This window comes from Oncorhynchus mykiss, chromosome Y (genome assembly GCF_013265735.2).
Source record: "Oncorhynchus mykiss isolate Arlee chromosome Y, USDA_OmykA_1.1, whole genome shotgun sequence".
NCBI lineage: Eukaryota > Metazoa > Chordata > Actinopteri > Salmoniformes > Salmonidae > Oncorhynchus > Oncorhynchus mykiss.
In genome coordinates, this window is record NC_048593.1 from 37597535 (window position 1) to 37617461 (window position 19927).

The 19927-nt window shown below is 43.3% G+C and overlaps 1 protein-coding gene across 1 annotated transcript in view; it reads left to right on the plus strand.

Annotated features, from left to right (window-relative positions):
- The window catches only part of LOC110510232 (coronin-6), a 40913-nt gene extending 23730 nt beyond the window's left edge, over positions 1–17183 (plus strand). The window contains exons 4-11 of the mRNA XM_036967985.1: positions 1125–1254; positions 1698–1876; positions 4917–5036; positions 5204–5308; positions 5641–5786; positions 8809–8866; positions 9279–9509; positions 16669–17183. Coding sequence (XP_036823880.1) covers positions 1125–1254; positions 1698–1876; positions 4917–5036; positions 5204–5308; positions 5641–5786; positions 8809–8866; positions 9279–9509; positions 16669–16791 — 1092 coding nt within the window. The 3' untranslated portion in view covers positions 16792–17183. The remainder of the gene's footprint in view (positions 1–1124; positions 1255–1697; positions 1877–4916; positions 5037–5203; positions 5309–5640; positions 5787–8808; positions 8867–9278; positions 9510–16668) is intronic.
- Positions 17184–19927: the final 2744 nt, after the last annotated feature.

Sequence of the window (19927 nt, forward strand, 5' to 3'; positions counted from 1 at the left end):
TGTCGTGCTCGGATTATAACGCTACCCCTCGGCCAGAGCGTCCAGCGTGCGCTCTGAACGCTCCGAGAGCAAATGCTCTGAATTTTGCGAACACCCAGAGGTCACTCTGAGTGCGCTCCAGATTGAATTTACGAACGCCCCGAGCGCTCCAAATTGACTTTACGAATACACCCATTGTGTCCTCCTGTAGGTGTAACATTGTATTATGTCCCCTTATTCATGGGTTGCATGTTTCATCACAATATTGTTTGTAACATTCGTTTTAGGACTGATGCCCGACTGAGTATTCTTTTCAATGCATTGTCATTTGGCACTGATTAATATTTAATCAAAAATGCATTACTGTAGCTTGGAAATACAATAACATTTCTAAAGGAGACAGATAATTATAGGAAAACCTTTTGCCATTGTGATGTTGCCAGATTGACTTTAGATGCAACGTTAGCTAGCTAGCTATGATTGAGGAGAGACCAATCGGATGTCCGTGCTCCCAGCAAGGCTATTTCTGACAAACATTGCCAGCTAATGATAACATTGCCATCTGTCTGAAGTAAATTTGACAGCATGATAATGAGGGCAAGGTTATTTCCAACTAAATATTTGCCTACTTTAGCAATGTTATTGTATTTCCAGGCAAAACAGTCGCTAGCCTCCGTTAGCCTCTGTTAGCCTCTGTTCAAAATGACCGGGCTTATCCTGACTTTTGGGCACTACTATGGCGGATACACGGCTTGAGAAAGTTCACAACATGACGTGACCAAGTGTTGGAGGTGCGACCTATAGATGTAATGTAGCTTTTTCCCCCTGTAGGTGGAACATTATTTTGTGTCCTTCTATAGGTGTAACGTAGCTTTTTCCCCCTCTAGGTGGAACATTATTTTGTGTCCTTCTATAGGTGTAACGTTGCTTTTTTCCCCTCTAGGTGGAACATTATTTTGTGTCCTTCTATAGGTGTAACGTTGCTTTTTTCCCCTCTAGGTGGAACATTATATTGTGTCCTTCTATAGGTGTAACGTAGCTTTTTCCCCCTCTAGGTGGAACATTATTTTGTGTCCTTCTATAGGTGTAACGTAGCTTTTTGTGTCCCCCTGTAATTGATAAAGTTATATTGTGTTCCCCTGCAGGTGTGGCAGATCCCTGACCAGATGGGGACCCGGCCCATATCAGAGCCCATCGTGGTCCTGGAGGGACACTCCAAACGCGTCGGCATTGTCACCTGGCACCCCACCGCACGCAACATACTACTCACTGCAGGTACACACAGACACACACACACACACACACACACACACACACACACACACACACACACACACACACACACACACACACACACACACACACACACACACACACACACACACACACACACACAACATACTACTCACTGCAGGCACACACAGACACACACAGACACACACACACACACACACACACACACACACACACACACACACACACACACACACACAACATACTACTCACTGCAGGCACACACAGACACACACAGACACACACACACACACACACACACACACAACATACTACTCACTGCAGGTACACACACACACACACACACACACACACACACAACATACTACTCACTGCAGGTACACACAGACACACACACACACACACACACAATCATGCACTCACTCACACACTTTCTCACCCTACTCCTCCCTCCCTACCCCCAGGCAGTGATAACCTGATAATAATCTGGAACGTGGGAACTGGCGAGGCGCTCATCTCCATGGACGACCACCCAGACCTCATCTACAACGTCAGCTGGAACCGTAACGGCAGCCTGTTCTGCACCACCTGTAAAGACCGACGCCTCCGTGTATGTGACCCCCGCAAGAGAGAGGTGGTCGCGGTGAGTTGGTGAATGGGGGAGCTGGGGGGGGGGGAAATGAAGATGACAGGGTAAGAGAGAGGTGGTCGCGGTGAGTTGGTGAATGGGGGAGCTGGGAGGGGAAGAAATTAAGATGACAGGGTAAGAGAGAGGTGGTCTCAGAGAGGTCAAAGGTCACAGTTTCCCAGACCTAGTCTCTGTACTCAAAGTGAGTGATTCTTATTTACAATGACGACATGGCAAAAGGCCCCCAGTGGAGACGGGGGACAATAACAAAACAAAAAACAATGGAAGACACAATGGACAACACAGACAGAAGACACTGGCAACAGCACATGTACAACAGCAAACGATCAGTGTGTGTGTGTGTGTGTGTGTGTGTGTGTGTGTGTGTGTGTGTGTGTGTGTGTGTGTGTATGTAAGTAAAGAAATAAAACAACAGTAAAAAGACATTTGAAAAAAGAGTAGCAAGGCTATATACAGACACCTGTTAGTCAGGCTTATTGAGGTAGTATGTACATGTAGGTATCGTTAAAGTGACTGTGCATATATGATGAACAGAGAGTAGCAGAAGCGTAAAAAGAGGGGTTGGCGGGTGGTGGGTCACAATGCAGATAGCCCGGTTAGCCAATGTGCGGGAGCACTGGTTGGTCGGGCCAATTTAGGTAGTATGTACATGATTGTATAGTATATACTCTATATATACAAAAATATGTGGACACCCCTTCAAATTAGTGGATTCGGCTATTTCAGCCACACCTGTTGCTGACAGGTATATAAAATTGAGCACACAGCCATGCGATCTCCATAGACAAACATTCTCAGTAGAATGGCCTTACTGAAGAGCTAAGTGACTTTCAACGTGGCACCGTCATAGGATACCACCTTTACAAGTCAGTTCGTCTATTTTTTTTCCTGCTGTAGATGCCTCGGTCAACTGTAAGTGTATTTATTGTGAAGTGGAAATGTCTAGGAGCAACAACGGCTCAGCGGCAAAGTGGTAGGCCACACAAGCTCACAGAACGGGACCTCCGAGTGCTGAGGCATGTAAGCTCGTAAAAATCGTCTGTCCTCAGTTGCAACACTCACTACCGAGTTCCAAACTGCCTCTGGTAGCAACGTCAGTTAATGCTACAGCATACATTCTAGACGATTCTGTGCTTCCAACTTTGTGGCAACAGTTTGGGGAAGGCCCTTTCCTGTTTCAGCATGACAATGCCCCCCAGGCACAAAGCCAGGCCCATAACGAAAAGGTTTGTCGAGATAAGTGTGGAAAAACTTGACTGGCCTGCACAGAGCCCTGACCTCAACCCCATCAAACACCTTTGGGATGAATTGGAACGCCAACCTTGAGGCAGGCCTAATCACCCAACATCAGTGCCCGACAACACTAATGCTCTTGTGGCTGAATGGAAGCAAGTCCCCGCATCAATGTTCCAGCATCTAGTGGAAAGCCTTCCCAGAAGACTGGAGGCTGTTATAGCAGCAATGTTCCAACATCTAGTGGAAAGCCCAGAAGAGTATTTCTTCATTCCATTATTTTACTTGTTGATTTGTGTATATTGTTGTGTATTGTTAGATATTACTGCATTGTTGGTGCTAGGAACACAAGCATTTAGTGTGACCACCATTTGCCTCATGCAGCACGACACATCTCCTTCGCTTTGAGTTTATCAGCTGTTGGTTGTGGCCTTTGAAATGTTGTCCCACTCCTCTTCTGTCGTACACGTCGATCCAGAGCATCCCAAACATGCTCATTGGGTGACATGTCTGGTGAGTATGCAGGCCATGGAATAACTGGGACATTTTCAGCTTCCAGGAATTTCGTACAGATCCTTGCAACATGGGGCCCCGCATTATCATGCTGAATGAGGTGATGGCGGCGGATGAAAGGCAGAACCAATGGGCCTCAGGATCTCGTCACGGTATCTCTGTGCATTTTAATTGCCATCGATAAAATGCAATTGTGTTCGTTGTCCGTAGCTTATGACTGCCTGCCCATACCATAACCCCAGCGCCACCGTGGGGACCTCTGTTCACAACGTTGACATCAGCAAACTTCCCGCCCACACAATGCCATACACGCTACGCTGTCTACCATCTGCCCGGTACAGTTGAAACTGGGGTTAATCCATGAAGACCACACTTCTCCAGCATGCCAGTGGCCATCGAAGGTGAGCATTTGCCAACTGAAGCCGGTTACGACGCCAAACTGCAGTCAGGTCAAGACCCCGGTGCGGATGACGAGCATGCAAAAAAACTTCCCTGAGATAGTCTCTGACAGTTTGTGCAGAACTTTTTCAGTTGTGCAAAGCCACACTTACATTAGCTGTCCGGGTGGCTGGTGCCGGTTGAAGAAGCCAGATGTGGAGGTCCTGGGCTGGCATGTTTGCACGTGGTCTGCAATGTGAGGCCGGTTGGACGTACTGCCAAATTATCTAAAACGACGTTGGAGGCGGCTTATGGTAAAGAAACAAACATTCAATTATTTGGCAACAGTTCTGGTGGACATTCCTGCAGTCAGCATGCCAATTGCACACTTCCTCAAAACTTGAGACATCTGTGGCATTGTGTTGTGTGACATAACTGCACATTTTAAAGTGGCCTTTTTATTGTCCCCAGTACAAGGTGCACCTGTGTAATGATCATGCTTTTTAATCAGCCTCTAGATATGCCACAAGTGTCAGGTGGATGGATTATCTTGGCAAAGGAGAAATGCTCACTAACAGGGATGTAAACACATTTGTGCACAAAATTTGAGATAAATAACACTTTACATGTTGCGTTGCTTCTTCACCTGCATTGCTTGCTGTTTGGGGTTTTAGGCTGGGTTTCTGTACAGCACTTTGAGATATCAGCTGATGTACGAAGGGCTATATAAAATAAATTTGATTGATTGATTGGTTTATATTTTTGTTCAGTGTAGATATTTAGTCCAAATCGTGCAGGCCTCAATGGGACTGCTTGTGCTTTCACAGAAGCCATGATGAGCCCTCTTTCCACCTTGATGGGTGCTCTGTACTCTGTTAGTGATGTCTGTCTTGTCCGTTCGGTCCAATAGGAGAGGATGGCTCCACACGACGGGATCCGACCGATGAGGGCAATCTTTACCAGAGACGGAAACCTGTTCACTACCGGCTTCACCAGGATGAGTCAGAGAGAGCTGGGCTTGTGGGACCCGGTAACACACACACACAAATACACACACACACACACAGTCGACACATATGGACACACATGCATGCACCCTCACTCGTAATTCCTCTTGAAGGACAGTGAACATCGGTCCAATGAATTCCTCTCGTCCCTCTTCTCTCATCTTGTCCTTCTTTGCTCTGTTCCTACCAGACAAGTTTTGAGGAGCCTATTGCACTACTGGAGTTGGACACAAGTAACGGTGTGTTGTTACCTTACTACGACCCAGACACCAACATGGTTTACCTCTGTGGAAAGGTATAAAACACACACACACACACACACCACACCACACCACACACACACACAGTAAAACAGTATTATCCATTACCTTGATACTACTACTGTAAATCCTCCCCTCCCCTCTTCTTTCCCACCCTTCCCCTCCCCTCCTCTCCCTCCCCTCCCTCTTATTTCCTCCTCTCCCCTCCCTTCCCCCCTTTCCTCCTCTCCTTTCCTCCTCTCCTTTCCTCCTTTCCCCCTCTCCTTTCCTCCTCTCCCCTTCCATCTTCTCCCCTCCCCTTTCCTCCTCTCCCCTTCCATCTTCTCCCCTCCCCTCTCTTCTACTCACTCCTCTCACTCCTATCTAGGGGGACAGTAGTATCCGGTACTTTGAGATAACAGAGGAGCCTCCCTATGTCCACTACCTCAGTACCTTCAGCAGCAAGGAGCCTCAGAGGGGGATGGGCTTCATGCCTAAGAGAGGGGTGGACGTCAGCAAGTGTGAGATCGCCAGGTAGGAAACTGCGCACACACACACGCGCACAGACACACACGCACACACACTCCCAATCAGGGATGGACATTACACACAGGTATATGCAATGCAATTCCGATACCTTTTGGAAACAAAACAAGTTTTATAAGGAAGATGGGATCCACCCAAATCATTTGGGTTCCTGGATCCTTTCACAGCACTATAAGGCTGAGTTGAGACAATGACTTATCAATGACCCAAGCCCAGTTTAGATAATCCCTCCCATTGTGTTGCTGAGTTGTGATAATGCTTCAGCAAATGTACATTATCACAGGGGCGTTGGTAGACACCATGTAAGTAACCTAATTTATGTCCCTCTAACTGCCCTGAACGCCTCTGCTGGTCCTACAGCTATTGTATGCAGTAATCATGTGCCTATGAATCAAATGTATACTGTTAGCACTGAGGCGGTGTGCCCAAGTAGGAAGTCCACTGTGTGCAGCTCAACTTGCACTAACAGAAATAACATGAGAATACAGTGCCTTGCGAAAGTATTCGGCCCCCTTGAACTTTGCGACCTTTTGCCACATTTCAGGCTTCAAACATAAAGATATAAAACTGTATTTTTTTGTGAAGAATCAACAAGTGGGACACAATCATGAAGTGGAACAACATTTATTGGATATTTCAAACTTTTTTAACAAATCAAAAACTGAAGAATTGAGCGTGCAAAATTATTCAGCTCCCTTAAGTTAATACTTTGTAGCGCCACCTTTTGCTGCGATTACAGCTGTAAGTCGCTTGGGGTATGTCTCTATCAGTTTTGCACATCGAGAGACTGACATTTTTTCCCATTCCTCCTTGCAAAACAGCTCGAGCTCAGTGAGGTTGGATGGAGAGCATTTGTGAACAGCAGTTTTCAGTTCTTTCCACAGATTCTCGATTGGATTCAGGTCTGGACTTTGACTTGGCCATTCTAACACCTGGATATGTTTATTTTTGAACCATTCCATTGTAGATTTTGCTTTATGTTTTGGATCATTGTCTTGTTGGAAGACAAATCTACGTCCCAGTCTCAGGTCTTTTGCAGACTCCATCAGGTTTTCTTCCAGAATGGTCCTGTATTTGGCTCCATCCATCTTCCCATCAATTTTAACCATCTTCCCTGTCCCTGCTGAAGAAAAGCAGGCCCAAACCATGATGCTGCCACCACCATGTTTGACAGTGGGGATGGTGTGTTCAGCTGTGTTGCTTTTACGCCAAACATAACGTTTTGCATTGTTGCCAAAAAGTTCAATTTTGGTTTCATCTGACCAGAGCACCTTCTTCCACATGTTTGGTGTGTCTCCCAGGTGGCTTGTGGCAAACTTTAAACGACACTTTTTATGGATATCTTTAAGAAATGGCTTTCTTCTTGCCACTCTTCCATAAAGGCCAGATTTGTGCAATATATGACTGATTGTTGTCCTATGGACAGAGTCTCCCACCTCAGCTGTAGATCTCTGCAGTTCATCCAGAGTGATCATGGGCCTCTTGGCTGCATCTCTGATCAGTCTTCTCCTTGTATGAGCTGAAAGTTTAGAGGGACGGCCAGGTCTTGGTAGATTTGCAGTGGTCTGATACTCCTTCCATTTCAATATTATCGCTTGCACAGTGCTCCTTGGGATGTTTAAAGCTTGGGAAATCTTTTTGTATCCAAATCCGGCTTTAAACTTCTTCACAACAGTATCTCGGACCTGCCTGGTGTGTTCCTTGTTCTTCATGATGCTCTCTGCGCTTTTAACGGACCTCTGAGACTATCACAGTGCAGGTGCATTTATACGGAGACTTGATTACACACAGGTGGATTGTATTTATCATCATTAGTCATTTAGGTCAACATTGGATCATTCAGAGATCCTCACTGAACTTCTGGAGAGAGTTTGCTGCACTGAAAGTAAAGGGGCTGAATAATTTTGCACGCCCAATTTTTCAGTTTTTGATTTGTTAAAAAAGTTTGAAATATCCAATAAATGTCGTTCCACTTCATGATTGTGTCCCACTTGTTGTTGATTCTTCACAAAAAAATACAGTTTTATATCTTTATGTTTGAAGCCTGAAATGTGGCAAAAGGTCGCAAAGTTCAATGGGGCCGAATACTTTCGCAAGGCACTGTATCTACTTCTGATAAGCTTCCCAGCAAAGCAATGAAAACAATCAAGCATCCCAGAAGAAAAGTGGTCAAAATAGCCCACGTTAACATACGTATCTTAAGAAGCAAGGTTCATGAAATCCATCATTTGCTAGATGACATTCATATTCTATCTCGGACACTCACTTAGACAATACCTTTGATGATACAGTGGTAGCAATACACGGTTATAACATCTACAGAAAAGACAGAAATGCCAAAAGTGGAGGTGTTACTGTTTATATTCAGAACCACATTCCTGTAAAGCTTAGAGGATCTCATGTTAAATACTGTTGAAGTAATATGGCTACAGGTTCATCTGTCTCACCTAAAGCTCATTCGTGTGGGAAGCTGTTATAGACCACGAAGTGCTAACAGTCAGTATCTGGATAATGTGTGAAATGCTTGATAATGTATGTGATATCAACAGAGAGGTATACTGTCATAATTGTTTTCTTTACTAAGGTAGAGGTTTATTGTTATTATTGTTAAATGTACTGCATAGGTGTAAACATAAATTTTTTTAAGCCAGAGATACTACTTGTATAGCCTAAGAAAGTAGCAGAAATGTGCAGAAAGTAGTTTTGAATGCATTTTATTGAAGGGAAACAATAACAGTCTTTAATTATTTTTGCAAAAATAGTGATATATATTCTCATATACTGTAATTAATTGTATAACTGCCTTAATTTTGCTGGACCCCAGGAAGAGTAGCTGCTGCCTTGGCAAGAACGAATGGAGATCCATAATAAACCCCAGGAAGAGTAGCTGCTGTCTTGGCAAGAACGAATGGAGATCCATAATAAACACAAAAATGCGTAGGCTTAGCTGAGCAGGGTAATGTGGGAGTGTTTGTTGTGGCTGTTCTCTGACTCCAACCCTGTTCTCCAGGTTATATAAGCTTCATGACAAGAAGTGTGAGCCCATCGCCATGACAGTACCTAGAAAGGTAATCTTTTCCCCTCTCCTCATCTCCCTCTCTCCCCTCCCTATATTTACAGCTTGTTAAAACTTTCCCTCCCTCTCTTCCCCCTCTCCTCCACATCACTCTCTCTCACCCCTTCCTACCCCTACCCTCCTCCTCCCTCTCTCTCCCCATCCTCCATCTCTCCCTTCCCTCCCTCTCCCTCCTCCCTCGCTCTCCCTCTCTCCCCCTCCATCCTTACCTCCCTCTCTCTCCCCCTCCATCCTTACCTTCCCTCTCTCTCCCCCTCCATCCTTACCTTCCCTCTCTCTCCCCCTCCCCCTCCACCCTCTCCCTCCTCCCTCTCTCTCCCCCTCCATCCTTACCTTCCCTCTCTCTCCACCTCCTTCCTTACCTTCCCTCTCTCTCCCCCTCCACCCTCTCCTCCTCCCTCCAGTCAGACCTGTTTCAGGATGACCTGTATCCAGACACGGCGGGTTCAGACCCGGCTCTGGAGCCAGAGGAGTGGCTGGAGGGGCGAGACGAGGACCCCACCCTCCAGTCCTTGAGAGATGGCTACGTTCCCCCTAAGAGCCGCGAGCTCAAAGTGGCCAAGAAGAACGTTCTGGACTCCAGACCCACCACCAGACGCAGCATGTCCTCCTGCGACGGCTCAGCCAACCTGCCTGTGAGTCACACTCTGTCTGTCTGTCTGTCTGTATGTCTGTCTGTCTGTCTGTCTGTCTGTCTGTCTGTCCCTAACCACCAACCTGCCTGTGAGTCACTATGTATATAATCATCCCTTTATCAACCCTCATTCTCCAATGTCTCCTCTCCCTCCCTCTCTAATTTCTCCTTCTTCTCGCTCTCATTAGGCCTTATTCTGATCTTTAGAAATTCTGACTACTGTTATTTTCCTGTTGTTTTCCTGTAGCTGCATGTTGTTTTCCTGTAGCTGCCTGTTGCTTTCCTGTAGCTGCCTGTTTCTTTCCTGTTGTTTTCCTATAGCTGCATGTTATGTTCCTGTTGTTTTCCTCCTGTAGCTGCCTGTTGCTTTCCTGTAGCTGCCTGTTGCTTTCCTGTTGTTTTCCTATAGCTGCATGTTATTTTCCTGTTGTTTTCCTGTTGTTTTCCTATAGCTGCATGTTGTTTTCCTGTAGCTGCTTGTTGTTTTCCTGTTGTTTTCCTGTTGTTTTCCTGTTGTTTTCCTATAGCTGCATGTTGTTTTCCTGTAGCTGCCTGTTGTTTTCCTGTAGCTGCACGTTGTTTCTGTTGTTTTCCTATAGCTGCATGTTGTTTCCCTGTAGCTGCATGTTGTTTTCCTGTAGCTGCATGTTGTTTTCCTGTAGCTGCATGCTGTTTTCCTGTTGTTTTCCTGGAGCTGCATGTTGTTTTCCTATAGCTGCATGTTGTTTTCCTGTAACTGCATGTTGTTTTCCTGTTGTTTTCCTGTTGTTTTCCTGTTGTTTTCCTGTAGCTGCCTGATGTTTTCCTGTTGTTTTCCTATAGCTGCATGTTGTTTTCCTGTAACTGCATGTTGTTTTCCTGTTGTTTTCCTGTAGCTGCATGTTGTTTTCCTGTAGCTGCATGTTGTTTTCCTGTAGCTGCATGTTGTTTTCCTGTAGCTGCATGTTGTTTTCCTGTTGTTTTCCTGTAGCTGCCTGTTGTTTTCCTGTAGCTGCCTGTTGCTTTCCTGTTGTTTTCCTATAGATGCCTGTTGTTTTCCTCCTGTAGCTGCCTGTTGCTTTCCTGTTGTTTTCCTGTAGCTACCTGATGTTTTCCGGTTGTTTTCCTGTAGCTGCATGTTGTTTTCCTATAGCTGCATGTTTTCCTGTTGTTTTCCTGTTGTTTTCCTGTAGCTGCATGTTGTTTTCCGGTTGTTTTCCTGTAGCTGCATGTTGTTTTCCGGTTGTTTTCCTGTAGCTGCATGTTTTCCTGTTGTTTCCTGTTGTTTTCCTGTTGTTTTCCTATAGCTGCATGTTGTTTTCCTGTTGTTTTCCTGTAGCTGCATGTTGTTTTCCTGTTGTTTTCCTGTAGCTGCATGTTGTGTTCCTATAGCTGCATGTTGTTTTCCTGTAGATGCCTGTTGCTTTCCTGTTGTTTTCCTGTAGCTGCCTGTTGTTTTCCTGTAGCTACCTGATGTTTTCCTGTTGTTTTCCTGTAGCTGCATGTTTTCCTGTTGTTTTCCTGTTGTTTTCCTATAGCTGCATGTTGTTTTCCTGTTGTTTTCCTGTAGCTGCATGTTGTTTTCCTGTTGTTTTCCTGTAGCTGCATGTTGTTTTCCTGTTGTTTTCCTATAGCTTCATGTTGTTTTCCTGTAGCTGCATGTTTTCCTGTAGCTGCATGTTTTCCTGTAGTTGCCTGATGTTTTCCTGTTGTTTTCCTGTAGCTGCCTGATTTTTTTCCTGTTGTTTTCCTGTAGCTGCATGTTGTTTTCCTGTAGCTGCATGTTGTTTTCCTGTAGCTGCATGTTGTTTTCCTGTAGCTGCATGTTGTTTTCCTGTTGTTTTCCTGTAGCTGCATGTTGTTTTCCTATAGCTGCATGTTGTTTTCCTGTAACTGCATGTTGTTTTCCTGTTGTTTTCCTGTAGCTGCCTGTTATTTTCCTGTAGCTGCATGTTGTTTTCCTGTAGCTGCATGTTGTTTTCCTGTAGCTGCATGTTGTTTTCCTGTTGTTTTCCTGTAGCTGCATGTTGTTTTCCTATAGCTGCATGTTGTTTTCCTGTAGCTGCATGTTGTTTTCCTGTTGTTTTCCTGTAGCTGCCTGTTATTTTCCTGTTGTTTTCCTGTAGCTGCCTGTTGTTTTCCTGTAGCTGCCTGTTGCTTTCCTGTTGTTTTCCTATAGATGCCTGTTGTTTTCCTCCTGTAGCTGCCTGTTGCTTTCCTGTTGTTTTCCTGTAGCTACCTGATGTTTTCCTGTTGTTTTCCTGTAGCTGCATGTTGTTTTCCTATAGCTGCATGTTTTCCTGTTGTTTTCCTGTTGTTTTCCTGTAGCTGCATGTTGTTTTCCGGTTGTTTTCCTGTAGCTGCATGTTTTCCTGTTGTTTTCCTGTTGTTTTCCTGTTGTTTTCCTGTTGTTTTCCTATAGCTGCATGTTGTTTTCCTGTTGTTTTCCTGTAGCTGCATGTTGTTTTCCTGTTGTTTTCCTGTAGCTGCATGTTGTGTTCCTATAGCTGCATGTTGTTTTCTTGTTGTTTTCCTGTAGCTGCCTGTTGCTTTCCTGTAGCTGCCTGTTTCTTTCCTGTTGTTTTCCTATAGCTGCATGTTATGTTCCTGTTGTTTTCCTCCTGTAGCTGCCTGTTGCTTTCCTGTAGCTGCCTGTTGCTTTCCTGTTGTTTTCCTATAGCTGCATGTTATTTTCCTGTTGTTTTCCTGTTGTTTTCCTATAGCTGCATGTTGTTTTCCTGTAGCTGCTTGTTGTTTTCCTGTTGTTTTCCTGTTGTTTTCCTGTTGTTTTCCTATAGCTGCATGTTGTTTTCCTGTAGCTGCCTGTTGTTTTCCTGTAGCTGCACGTTGTTTCTGTTGTTTTCCTATAGCTGCATGTTGTTTTCCTGTAGCTGCATGTTGTTTTCCTGTAGCTGCATGTTGTTTTCCTGTAGCTGCATGTTGTTTTCCTGTAGCTGCATGTTGTTTTCCTGTAGCTGCATGCTGTTTTCCTGTTGTTTTCCTGGAGCTGCATGTTGTTTTCCTATAGCTGCATGTTCTTTTCCTGTAACTGCATGTTGTTTTCCTGTTGTTTTCCTGTTGTTTTCCTGTTGTTTTCCTGTAGCTGCCTGATGTTTTCCTGTTGTTTTCCTATAGCTGCATGTTGTTTTCCTGTAACTGCATGTTGTTTTCCTGTTGTTTTCCTGTAGCTGCATGTTGTTTTCCTGTAGCTGCATGTTGTTTTCCTGTAGCTGCATGTTGTTTTCCTGTAGCTGCATGTTGTTTTCCTGTTGTTTTCCTGTAGCTGCCTGTTGTTTTCCTGTAGCTGCCTGTTGCTTTCCTGTTGTTTTCCTATAGATGCCTGTTGTTTTCCTCCTGTAGCTGCCTGTTGCTTTCCTGTTGTTTTCCTGTAGCTACCTGATGTTTTCCGGTTGTTTTCCTGTAGCTGCATGTTGTTTTCCTATAGCTGCATGTTTTCCTGTTGTTTTCCTGTTGTTTTCCTGTAGCTGCATGTTGTTTTCCGGTTGTTTTCCTGTAGCTGCATGTTGTTTTCCGGTTGTTTTCCTGTAGCTGCATGTTTTCCTGTTGTTTCCTGTTGTTTTCCTGTTGTTTTCCTGTTGTTTTCCTATAGCTGCATGTTGTTTTCCTGTTGTTTTCCTGTAGCTGCATGTTGTTTTCCTGTTGTTTTCCTGTAGCTGCATGTTGTGTTCCTATAGCTGCATGTTGTTTTCCTGTAGATGCCTGTTGCTTTCCTGTTGTTTTCCTGTAGCTGCCTGTTGTTTTCCTGTAGCTACCTGATGTTTTCCTGTTGTTTTCCTGTAGCTGCCTGTTGTTTTCCTGTAGCTACCTGATGTTTTCCTGTTGTTTTCCTGTAGCTGCATGTTTTCCTGTTGTTTTCCTGTTGTTTTCCTGTTGTTTTCCTATAGCTGCATGTTGTTTTCCTGTTGTTTTCCTGTAGCTGCATGTTGTTTTCCTGTTGTTTTCCTGTAGCTGCATGTTGTTTTCCTGTTGTTTTCCTATAGCTTCATGTTGTTTTCCTGTAGCTGCATGTTTTCCTGTAGCTGCATGTTTTCCTGTAGTTGCCTGATGTTTTCCTGTTGTTTTCCTGTAGCTGCCTGATTTTTTCCTGTTGTTTTCCTGTAGCTGCATGTTGTTTTCCTGTAGCTGCATGTTGTTTTCCTGTAGCTGCATGTTGTTTTCCTGTAGCTGCATGTTGTTTTCCTGTTGTTTTCCTGTAGCTGCATGTTGTTTTCCTATAGCTGCATGTTGTTTTCCTGTAACTGCATGTTGTTTTCCTGTTGTTTTCCTGTAGCTGCCTGTTATTTTCCTGTAGCTGCATGTTGTTTTCCTGTAGCTGCATGTTGTTTTCCTGTAGCTGCATGTTGTTTTCCTGTAGCTGCATGTTGTTTTCCTGTTGTTTTCCTGTAGCTGCATGTTGTTTTCCTATAGCTGCATGTTGTTTTCCTGTAGCTGCATGTTGTTTTCCTGTTGTTTTCCTGTAGCTGCCTGTTATTTTCCTGTTGTTTTCCTGTAGCTGCCTGTTGTTTTCCTGTAGCTGCCTGTTGCTTTCCTGTTGTTTTCCTATAGATGCCTGTTGTTTTCCTCCTGTAGCTGCCTGTTGCTTTCCTGTTGTTTTCCTGTAGCTACCTGATGTTTTCCTGTTGTTTTCCTGTAGCTGCATGTTGTTTTCCTATAGCTGCATGTTTTCCTGTTGTTTTCCTGTTGTTTTCCTGTAGCTGCATGTTGTTTTCCGGTTGTTTTCCTGTAGCTGCATGTTTTCCTGTTGTTTTCCTGTTGTTTTCCTGTTGTTTTCCTGTTGTTTTCCTATAGCTGCATGTTGTTTTCCTGTTGTTTTCCTGTAGCTGCATGTTGTTTTCCTGTTGTTTTCCTGTAGCTGCATGTTGTGTTCCTATAGCTGCATGTTGTTTTCTTGTTGTTTTCCTGTAGCTGCATGTTGTATTCCTATAGCTGCATGTTGTTTTCCTGTAGATGCCTGTTGCTTTCCTGTTGTTTTCCTGTAGCTGCCTGTTGTTTTCCTGTAGCTACCTGATGTTTTCCTGTTGTTTTCCTGTAGCTACATGTTTTCCTGTTGTTTTCCTGTTGTTTTCCTGTAGCTGCATGTTGTTTTCCTGTTGTTTTCCTGTAGCTGCATGTTGTTTTCCTGTTGTTTTCCTATAGCTTCATGTTGTTTTCCTGTAGCTGCATGTTTTCCTGTAGCTGCATGTTTTCCTGTAGTTGCCTGATGTTTTCGTGTCGTTTTCCTGTAGCTGCCTGATTTTTTCCTGTTGTTTTCCTGTAGCTGCATGTTGTTTTCCTGTAGCTGCATGTTGTTTTCCTGTTGTTTTCCTGTAGCTGCCTGTTGTTTTCCTGTAGCTACCTGATGTTTTCCCGTTGTTTTCCTGTAGCTGCATGTTGTGTTCCTATAGCTGCATGTTGTTTTCCTGTTGTTTTCCTGTAGCTGCATGTTGTTTTCCTGTAGCTTCATTTTGTTTTCCTGTAGCTGCATGTTTTCCTGTAGCTGCATGTTTTCCTGTAGTTGCCTGATGTTTTCCTGTTGTTTTCCTGTAGCTGCCTGATGTTTTCCTGTTGTTTTCCTGTAGCTGCATGTTGTTTTCCTGTAGCTGCATGTTGCTTTCCTGTTGTTTTCCTGTAGCTGCATGTTGTTTTCCTGTTGTTTTCCTGTAGCTGCATGTTTTCCTGTAGTTGCCTGATGTTTTCCTGTTGTTTTCCTGTAGCTGCCTGATGTTTTCCTGTTGTTTTCCTGTAGCTGCATGTTGTTTTCCTGTAGCTGCATGTTGTTTTCCTGTTGTTTTCCTGTAGCTGCATGTTGTTTTCCTGTTGTTTTCCTGTTGTTTTCCTATAGCTGCATGTTGTTTTTCTGTAGCTGCTTGTTGTTTTCCTGTTGTTTTCCTGTTGTTTTCCTGTAGCTGCCTGATGTTTTCCTGTTGTTTTCCTGTAGCTGCATGTTGTTTTCCTGTAGCTGCATGTTGTTTTCCGGTTTTTTTCCTGTAGCTGCATGTTGTTTTCCTGTTGTTTTCCTGTTGTTTTCCTGTTGTTTTCCTGTAGCTGCATGTTGTTTTTCTGTAGCTGCTTGTTGTTTTCCTGTAGCTGCATGTTGTTTTCAAGCTGCATGTTGTTTTCCTGTTGCTGCATGTTTTCCTGTAGTTTTCCTGTTGCTTTCCTGTTTTTTCCTGTAGCTGCATGTTGTTTTCCTGTTGCTGCATGTTTTCCTGTAGCTGCATGTTGTTTTCCTGTTGCTGCATGTTTTCCTGTAGCTGCATGTTGTTTTCCTGTTGCTGCATGTTTTCCTGTAGCTGCATGTTGTTTTCCTGTAGTTTTCCTGTTGCTTTCCTGTTGTTTTCCTGTAGCTGCATGTTGTTTTCAAGCTGCATGTTGTTTTCCTGTTGCTTTCCTGTTGTTTTCCTGTTGCTTTCCTGTTGTCTTCCTGTTGCTTTCCTGTTGTTTTCCTATAGCTACATGTTGTTTTCCTGTTGCTTTCCTGTTGTCTTCCTGTTGCTTTCCTGTTGTTTTCCTATAGCTGCATGTTGTTTTCCTGTTGCTTTCCTGTTGTTTTCCTGTAGCTGCATGTTGTTTTCCTATAGCTACATGTTGTTTTCCTGTCGCTTTCCTGTTGTCTTCCTGTTGCTTTCCTGTTGTTTTCCTATAGCTACATGTTGTTTTCCTGTTGCTTTCCTGTTGTCTTCCTGTTGCTTTCCTGTTGTTTTCCTATAGCTGCATGTTGTTTTCCTGTTGCTTTCCTGTTGTTTTCCTGTAGCTTTCCTGTTGTTTTCCTGTTGCTTTCCTGTTGTTTTCCTGTTGCTTTCCTGTTGTTTTCCTGTAGCTGCATGTTGTTTTTCTGTAGCTGCTTGTTGTTTTCCTGTAGCTGCTTGTTGTTTTCCTGTAGCTGCTTGTTGTTTTCCTGTAGCTGCTTGTTGTTTCTGTTGTTTTCCTCTACCTGCCTGTTTTCCTGTTGTTTTCCTCTACCTGCCTGTTTTCCTGTTGTTTTCCATTTTTTTCCTGTAGCTGCCTGTTCCTGACCTATCTTTCCTCTTTTTCCTTGTTTCTTCCTTCCTTTCCTTCAACCTACCTTTTTCTCCCCTTCCTTCTTTCCCTTCCTACCCTTCCTACCTTCCTCTTTCCCCACTCTGCCCCTCCCTTACCCCTCACTCCTTCCCTACCTCTCCCTCCTTCCCTCTCTCCAGCCTCAGTTGGTAGAGCGGTTGTTGGAAGAAGTTCAGAATCTCAAGGCAACAGTTCTGTCTCAGGAGAAGAGAATCTGTGACCTTGAGAATAAACTGTCCAAGTACACCAACGGCACAGCCTAATACACACACATCCTTCACACACACACACACATACACCACGACAACACTCTGTAACAGCCCACACACACAATTCCACTATCCACTATCCACATACATCGCCACACCCCTACACAATAGCCTTACTGCCTTACATACACAGCCAGGCCAACATTCAATCAAAGCTGTTAGCAACAAGCACATTGCACTTGACTTTTAAAGGTAATTTACGATTGAGCTGAAATCCGCGGGTGTATACCATGAATGTGATCTCCGTGAACAACTGTGAAATTGTCTTTTAAAAGGTGCATTGTCGTTTGTGTAGTTCGCAGCTCTGCAACCTGCCTTTGAATAAATTCCACGCTAGCAACCCCACTAACCCCTAACTTCAAACACATATAACCCCCACCCCCCTACACACACACACACACACACACACACACACGCACACACACACACGCACTCACACACACACACGCACTCACACACGCACACACACACACGCACACGCACACACGCACACGCACACACGCACACACACACACGCACTCACACACACACACGCACTCACACACACACACACTCACACACACACACACGCACTCACAGACACAAACAACCCCCCCCCCCCCCCCCCCCCCCCCAACCAATGCTCAGTACCTAGAGAGAGTGTCAGTTAAAAAATTATGTTTGAGTCGGGTTGTGAGAGAGTGAATTGTTAGTAGGATTGGTTTCTGGAAAACTTTGACATTTTGTGAAAGGTACTGGAATTTTGAAAACCTAGTTGAGAGGACAAATAGTATCATAGGCTACACACACGCACTGTCCCCATCTCTCCATCCCATCACCGACCAACACTCAGTAATAACCATCTCTGGATCTCAGTCAACCTTCTCAAAATGTAAATAGTGCGATGAAGCAAAAAAGGTGGGGGGGGGGGAAAGTTTCAAAAAATACCCACATTTGTGAAAAAAATGGAATCTAAGAAGACTTTAGTGTGTTCTGTAAATGATTATACATGAGACATGTGATGACATCAATTAAAACAATCTTTTTTTTTTGTAACTGGTTGGACTCAACTTTTCATTTTCTTGTGTCATGCTGCTTTTATTTTTTATGTCATGTTTTCCTGGTGTTTTACAAAATGTTCCATCCTGAGAATAAATCACTCTTTTTCCTGTGTAACCTGTTATTTCCCACCAAAACCGTAACTGTAATTCTAAAGCATACAAAGCATATAAATATCGCTGGATTTCATTTCAACTGATCAGAATTAACATTCAAGCCTGATGCTACCTGAGCCAAATGAGCCCTACATTAGACATTTTATGAGCCCTACATTAAAGATATTTTATGAGCCCAATCCAAAAAAAGCCCAAATGATTGTGCCATTATCCAATACATACAGTATCATAGGTTACGGCACCAAAGAAAAACATACAATTATTCTCTCTTGGGTAAATAAATGAAACAAGCTCCAGTAATATTTTTGACTGGGAGCTGTATTACAGTGTAATTGTATATGGACTGGAATTACGCACCTCGTTCAAACTATGAAGCTGGGAGAGAAGATGTGATGCTGGTGCAGGACACAACCTACCATTTATATTTTAAAACATATATAATAGGGCATATTTTACATTTTATAATTAGTAGGCTGATACATTAGTCTACCTTTCATCATATTTCCCCTAATGTTATTAGCATGCCTTTCATAATATTTCCCCTAATATTATTAGCATACCTTTCATAATATTTCCCCTAATGTTATTAGTCTACCTTTCATCATATTTCCCCTAATGTTATTAGCATGCCTTTCATAATATTTCCCCTAATGTTATTAGCATGCCTTTCATAATATTTCCCCTAATGTTATTAGCATGCCTTTCATAATATTTCCCCTAATGTTATTAGCATGCCTTTCATAATATTTCCCCTAATGTTATTAGCATACCTTTCATCATATTTCCCCTAATGTTATTAGCATGCCTTTCATCATATTTCCCCTAATGTTATTAGCATGCCTTTCATCATATTTCCCCTAATGTTATTAGCATGCCTTTCATAATATTTCCCCTAATGTTGTGCGACGTGTATATTACCTCCTTCATTCCTTCCTTGCTCGCCACAATTACAATTGAAGTCAGAAGTTTACATACACCTTCGCCAAATACATTTAAACTCAGTTTTTCACAATTCCTGACATTTAATCACAGTCAAAATTCTCTGTTTTAGGACAGTGTGGATCACCACTATTTTAAAAATGTGAAATGTCAGAATAATAGTACATGATTTATTTAAGCTTTTACTTCTTTCACCACATTCCCTGTGGGTCAGAAGTTTACATACATTCAATTAGTATTTGGTAGCATTGCAATTTAAATTGTTTAACTTGGATCAAATGTTTTGGGTAGCCTTCCACATCTAATCTTCATCATTGTAATGACATGCTTGAATAATATAGGACTAAATTAGATATAGACGGCTTTCACTTCTATTCAACGAGAATGAATCATTATGGGTCGGACTAAATAACTGCTATAGCCTATCGCCATCGCGTGGTCTCTTCTTTCAAACTCCCCGCCAGCTCTTTTGGCTGCTGTATTTAACACAAGAGCAGAATTCCTTCCCTCTTCCTATTAGTATAAGAAATGCAAGAAGAATTAAAAAGTCCAAGCTATTCTAGTGTAGCTTTTCCTGGGACTCCACACGAGCTAAGCAGAGAAGCCAGTGGAGAGCAGGCGTCTATTGCGCAACAGTGAAGACAGAGGCTAAGTTTGAAGCTTATGCATATTAACCCATCATTCATTTGCTAAATATCAGGCTAATACTGCATTGAATGTATTACCTAAAAGAAGTAAGCTAGGACATCATATATACTGTAGCTATATATCTATAGTAACAGTCAAAAGTTGGAACACACATACTCATTCAGGGTTTTTCTTTATTTTGACTATTTATACATTGTAGAATAATAGTGAAGACATCCAAACTATGAAATAACACGTATGGAATCATGTAGTAACCAAAGAGAGATTCTTCAATAAAGTCAACCTTTGCCTTGATGACGGCATTCTCTCCACCAGCTTCATGAGGTAGTCACCTGGAATGCATTTCAATTAACAGGTGTGCCTTGTTAAAAGTTAATTTGGAGAATGTC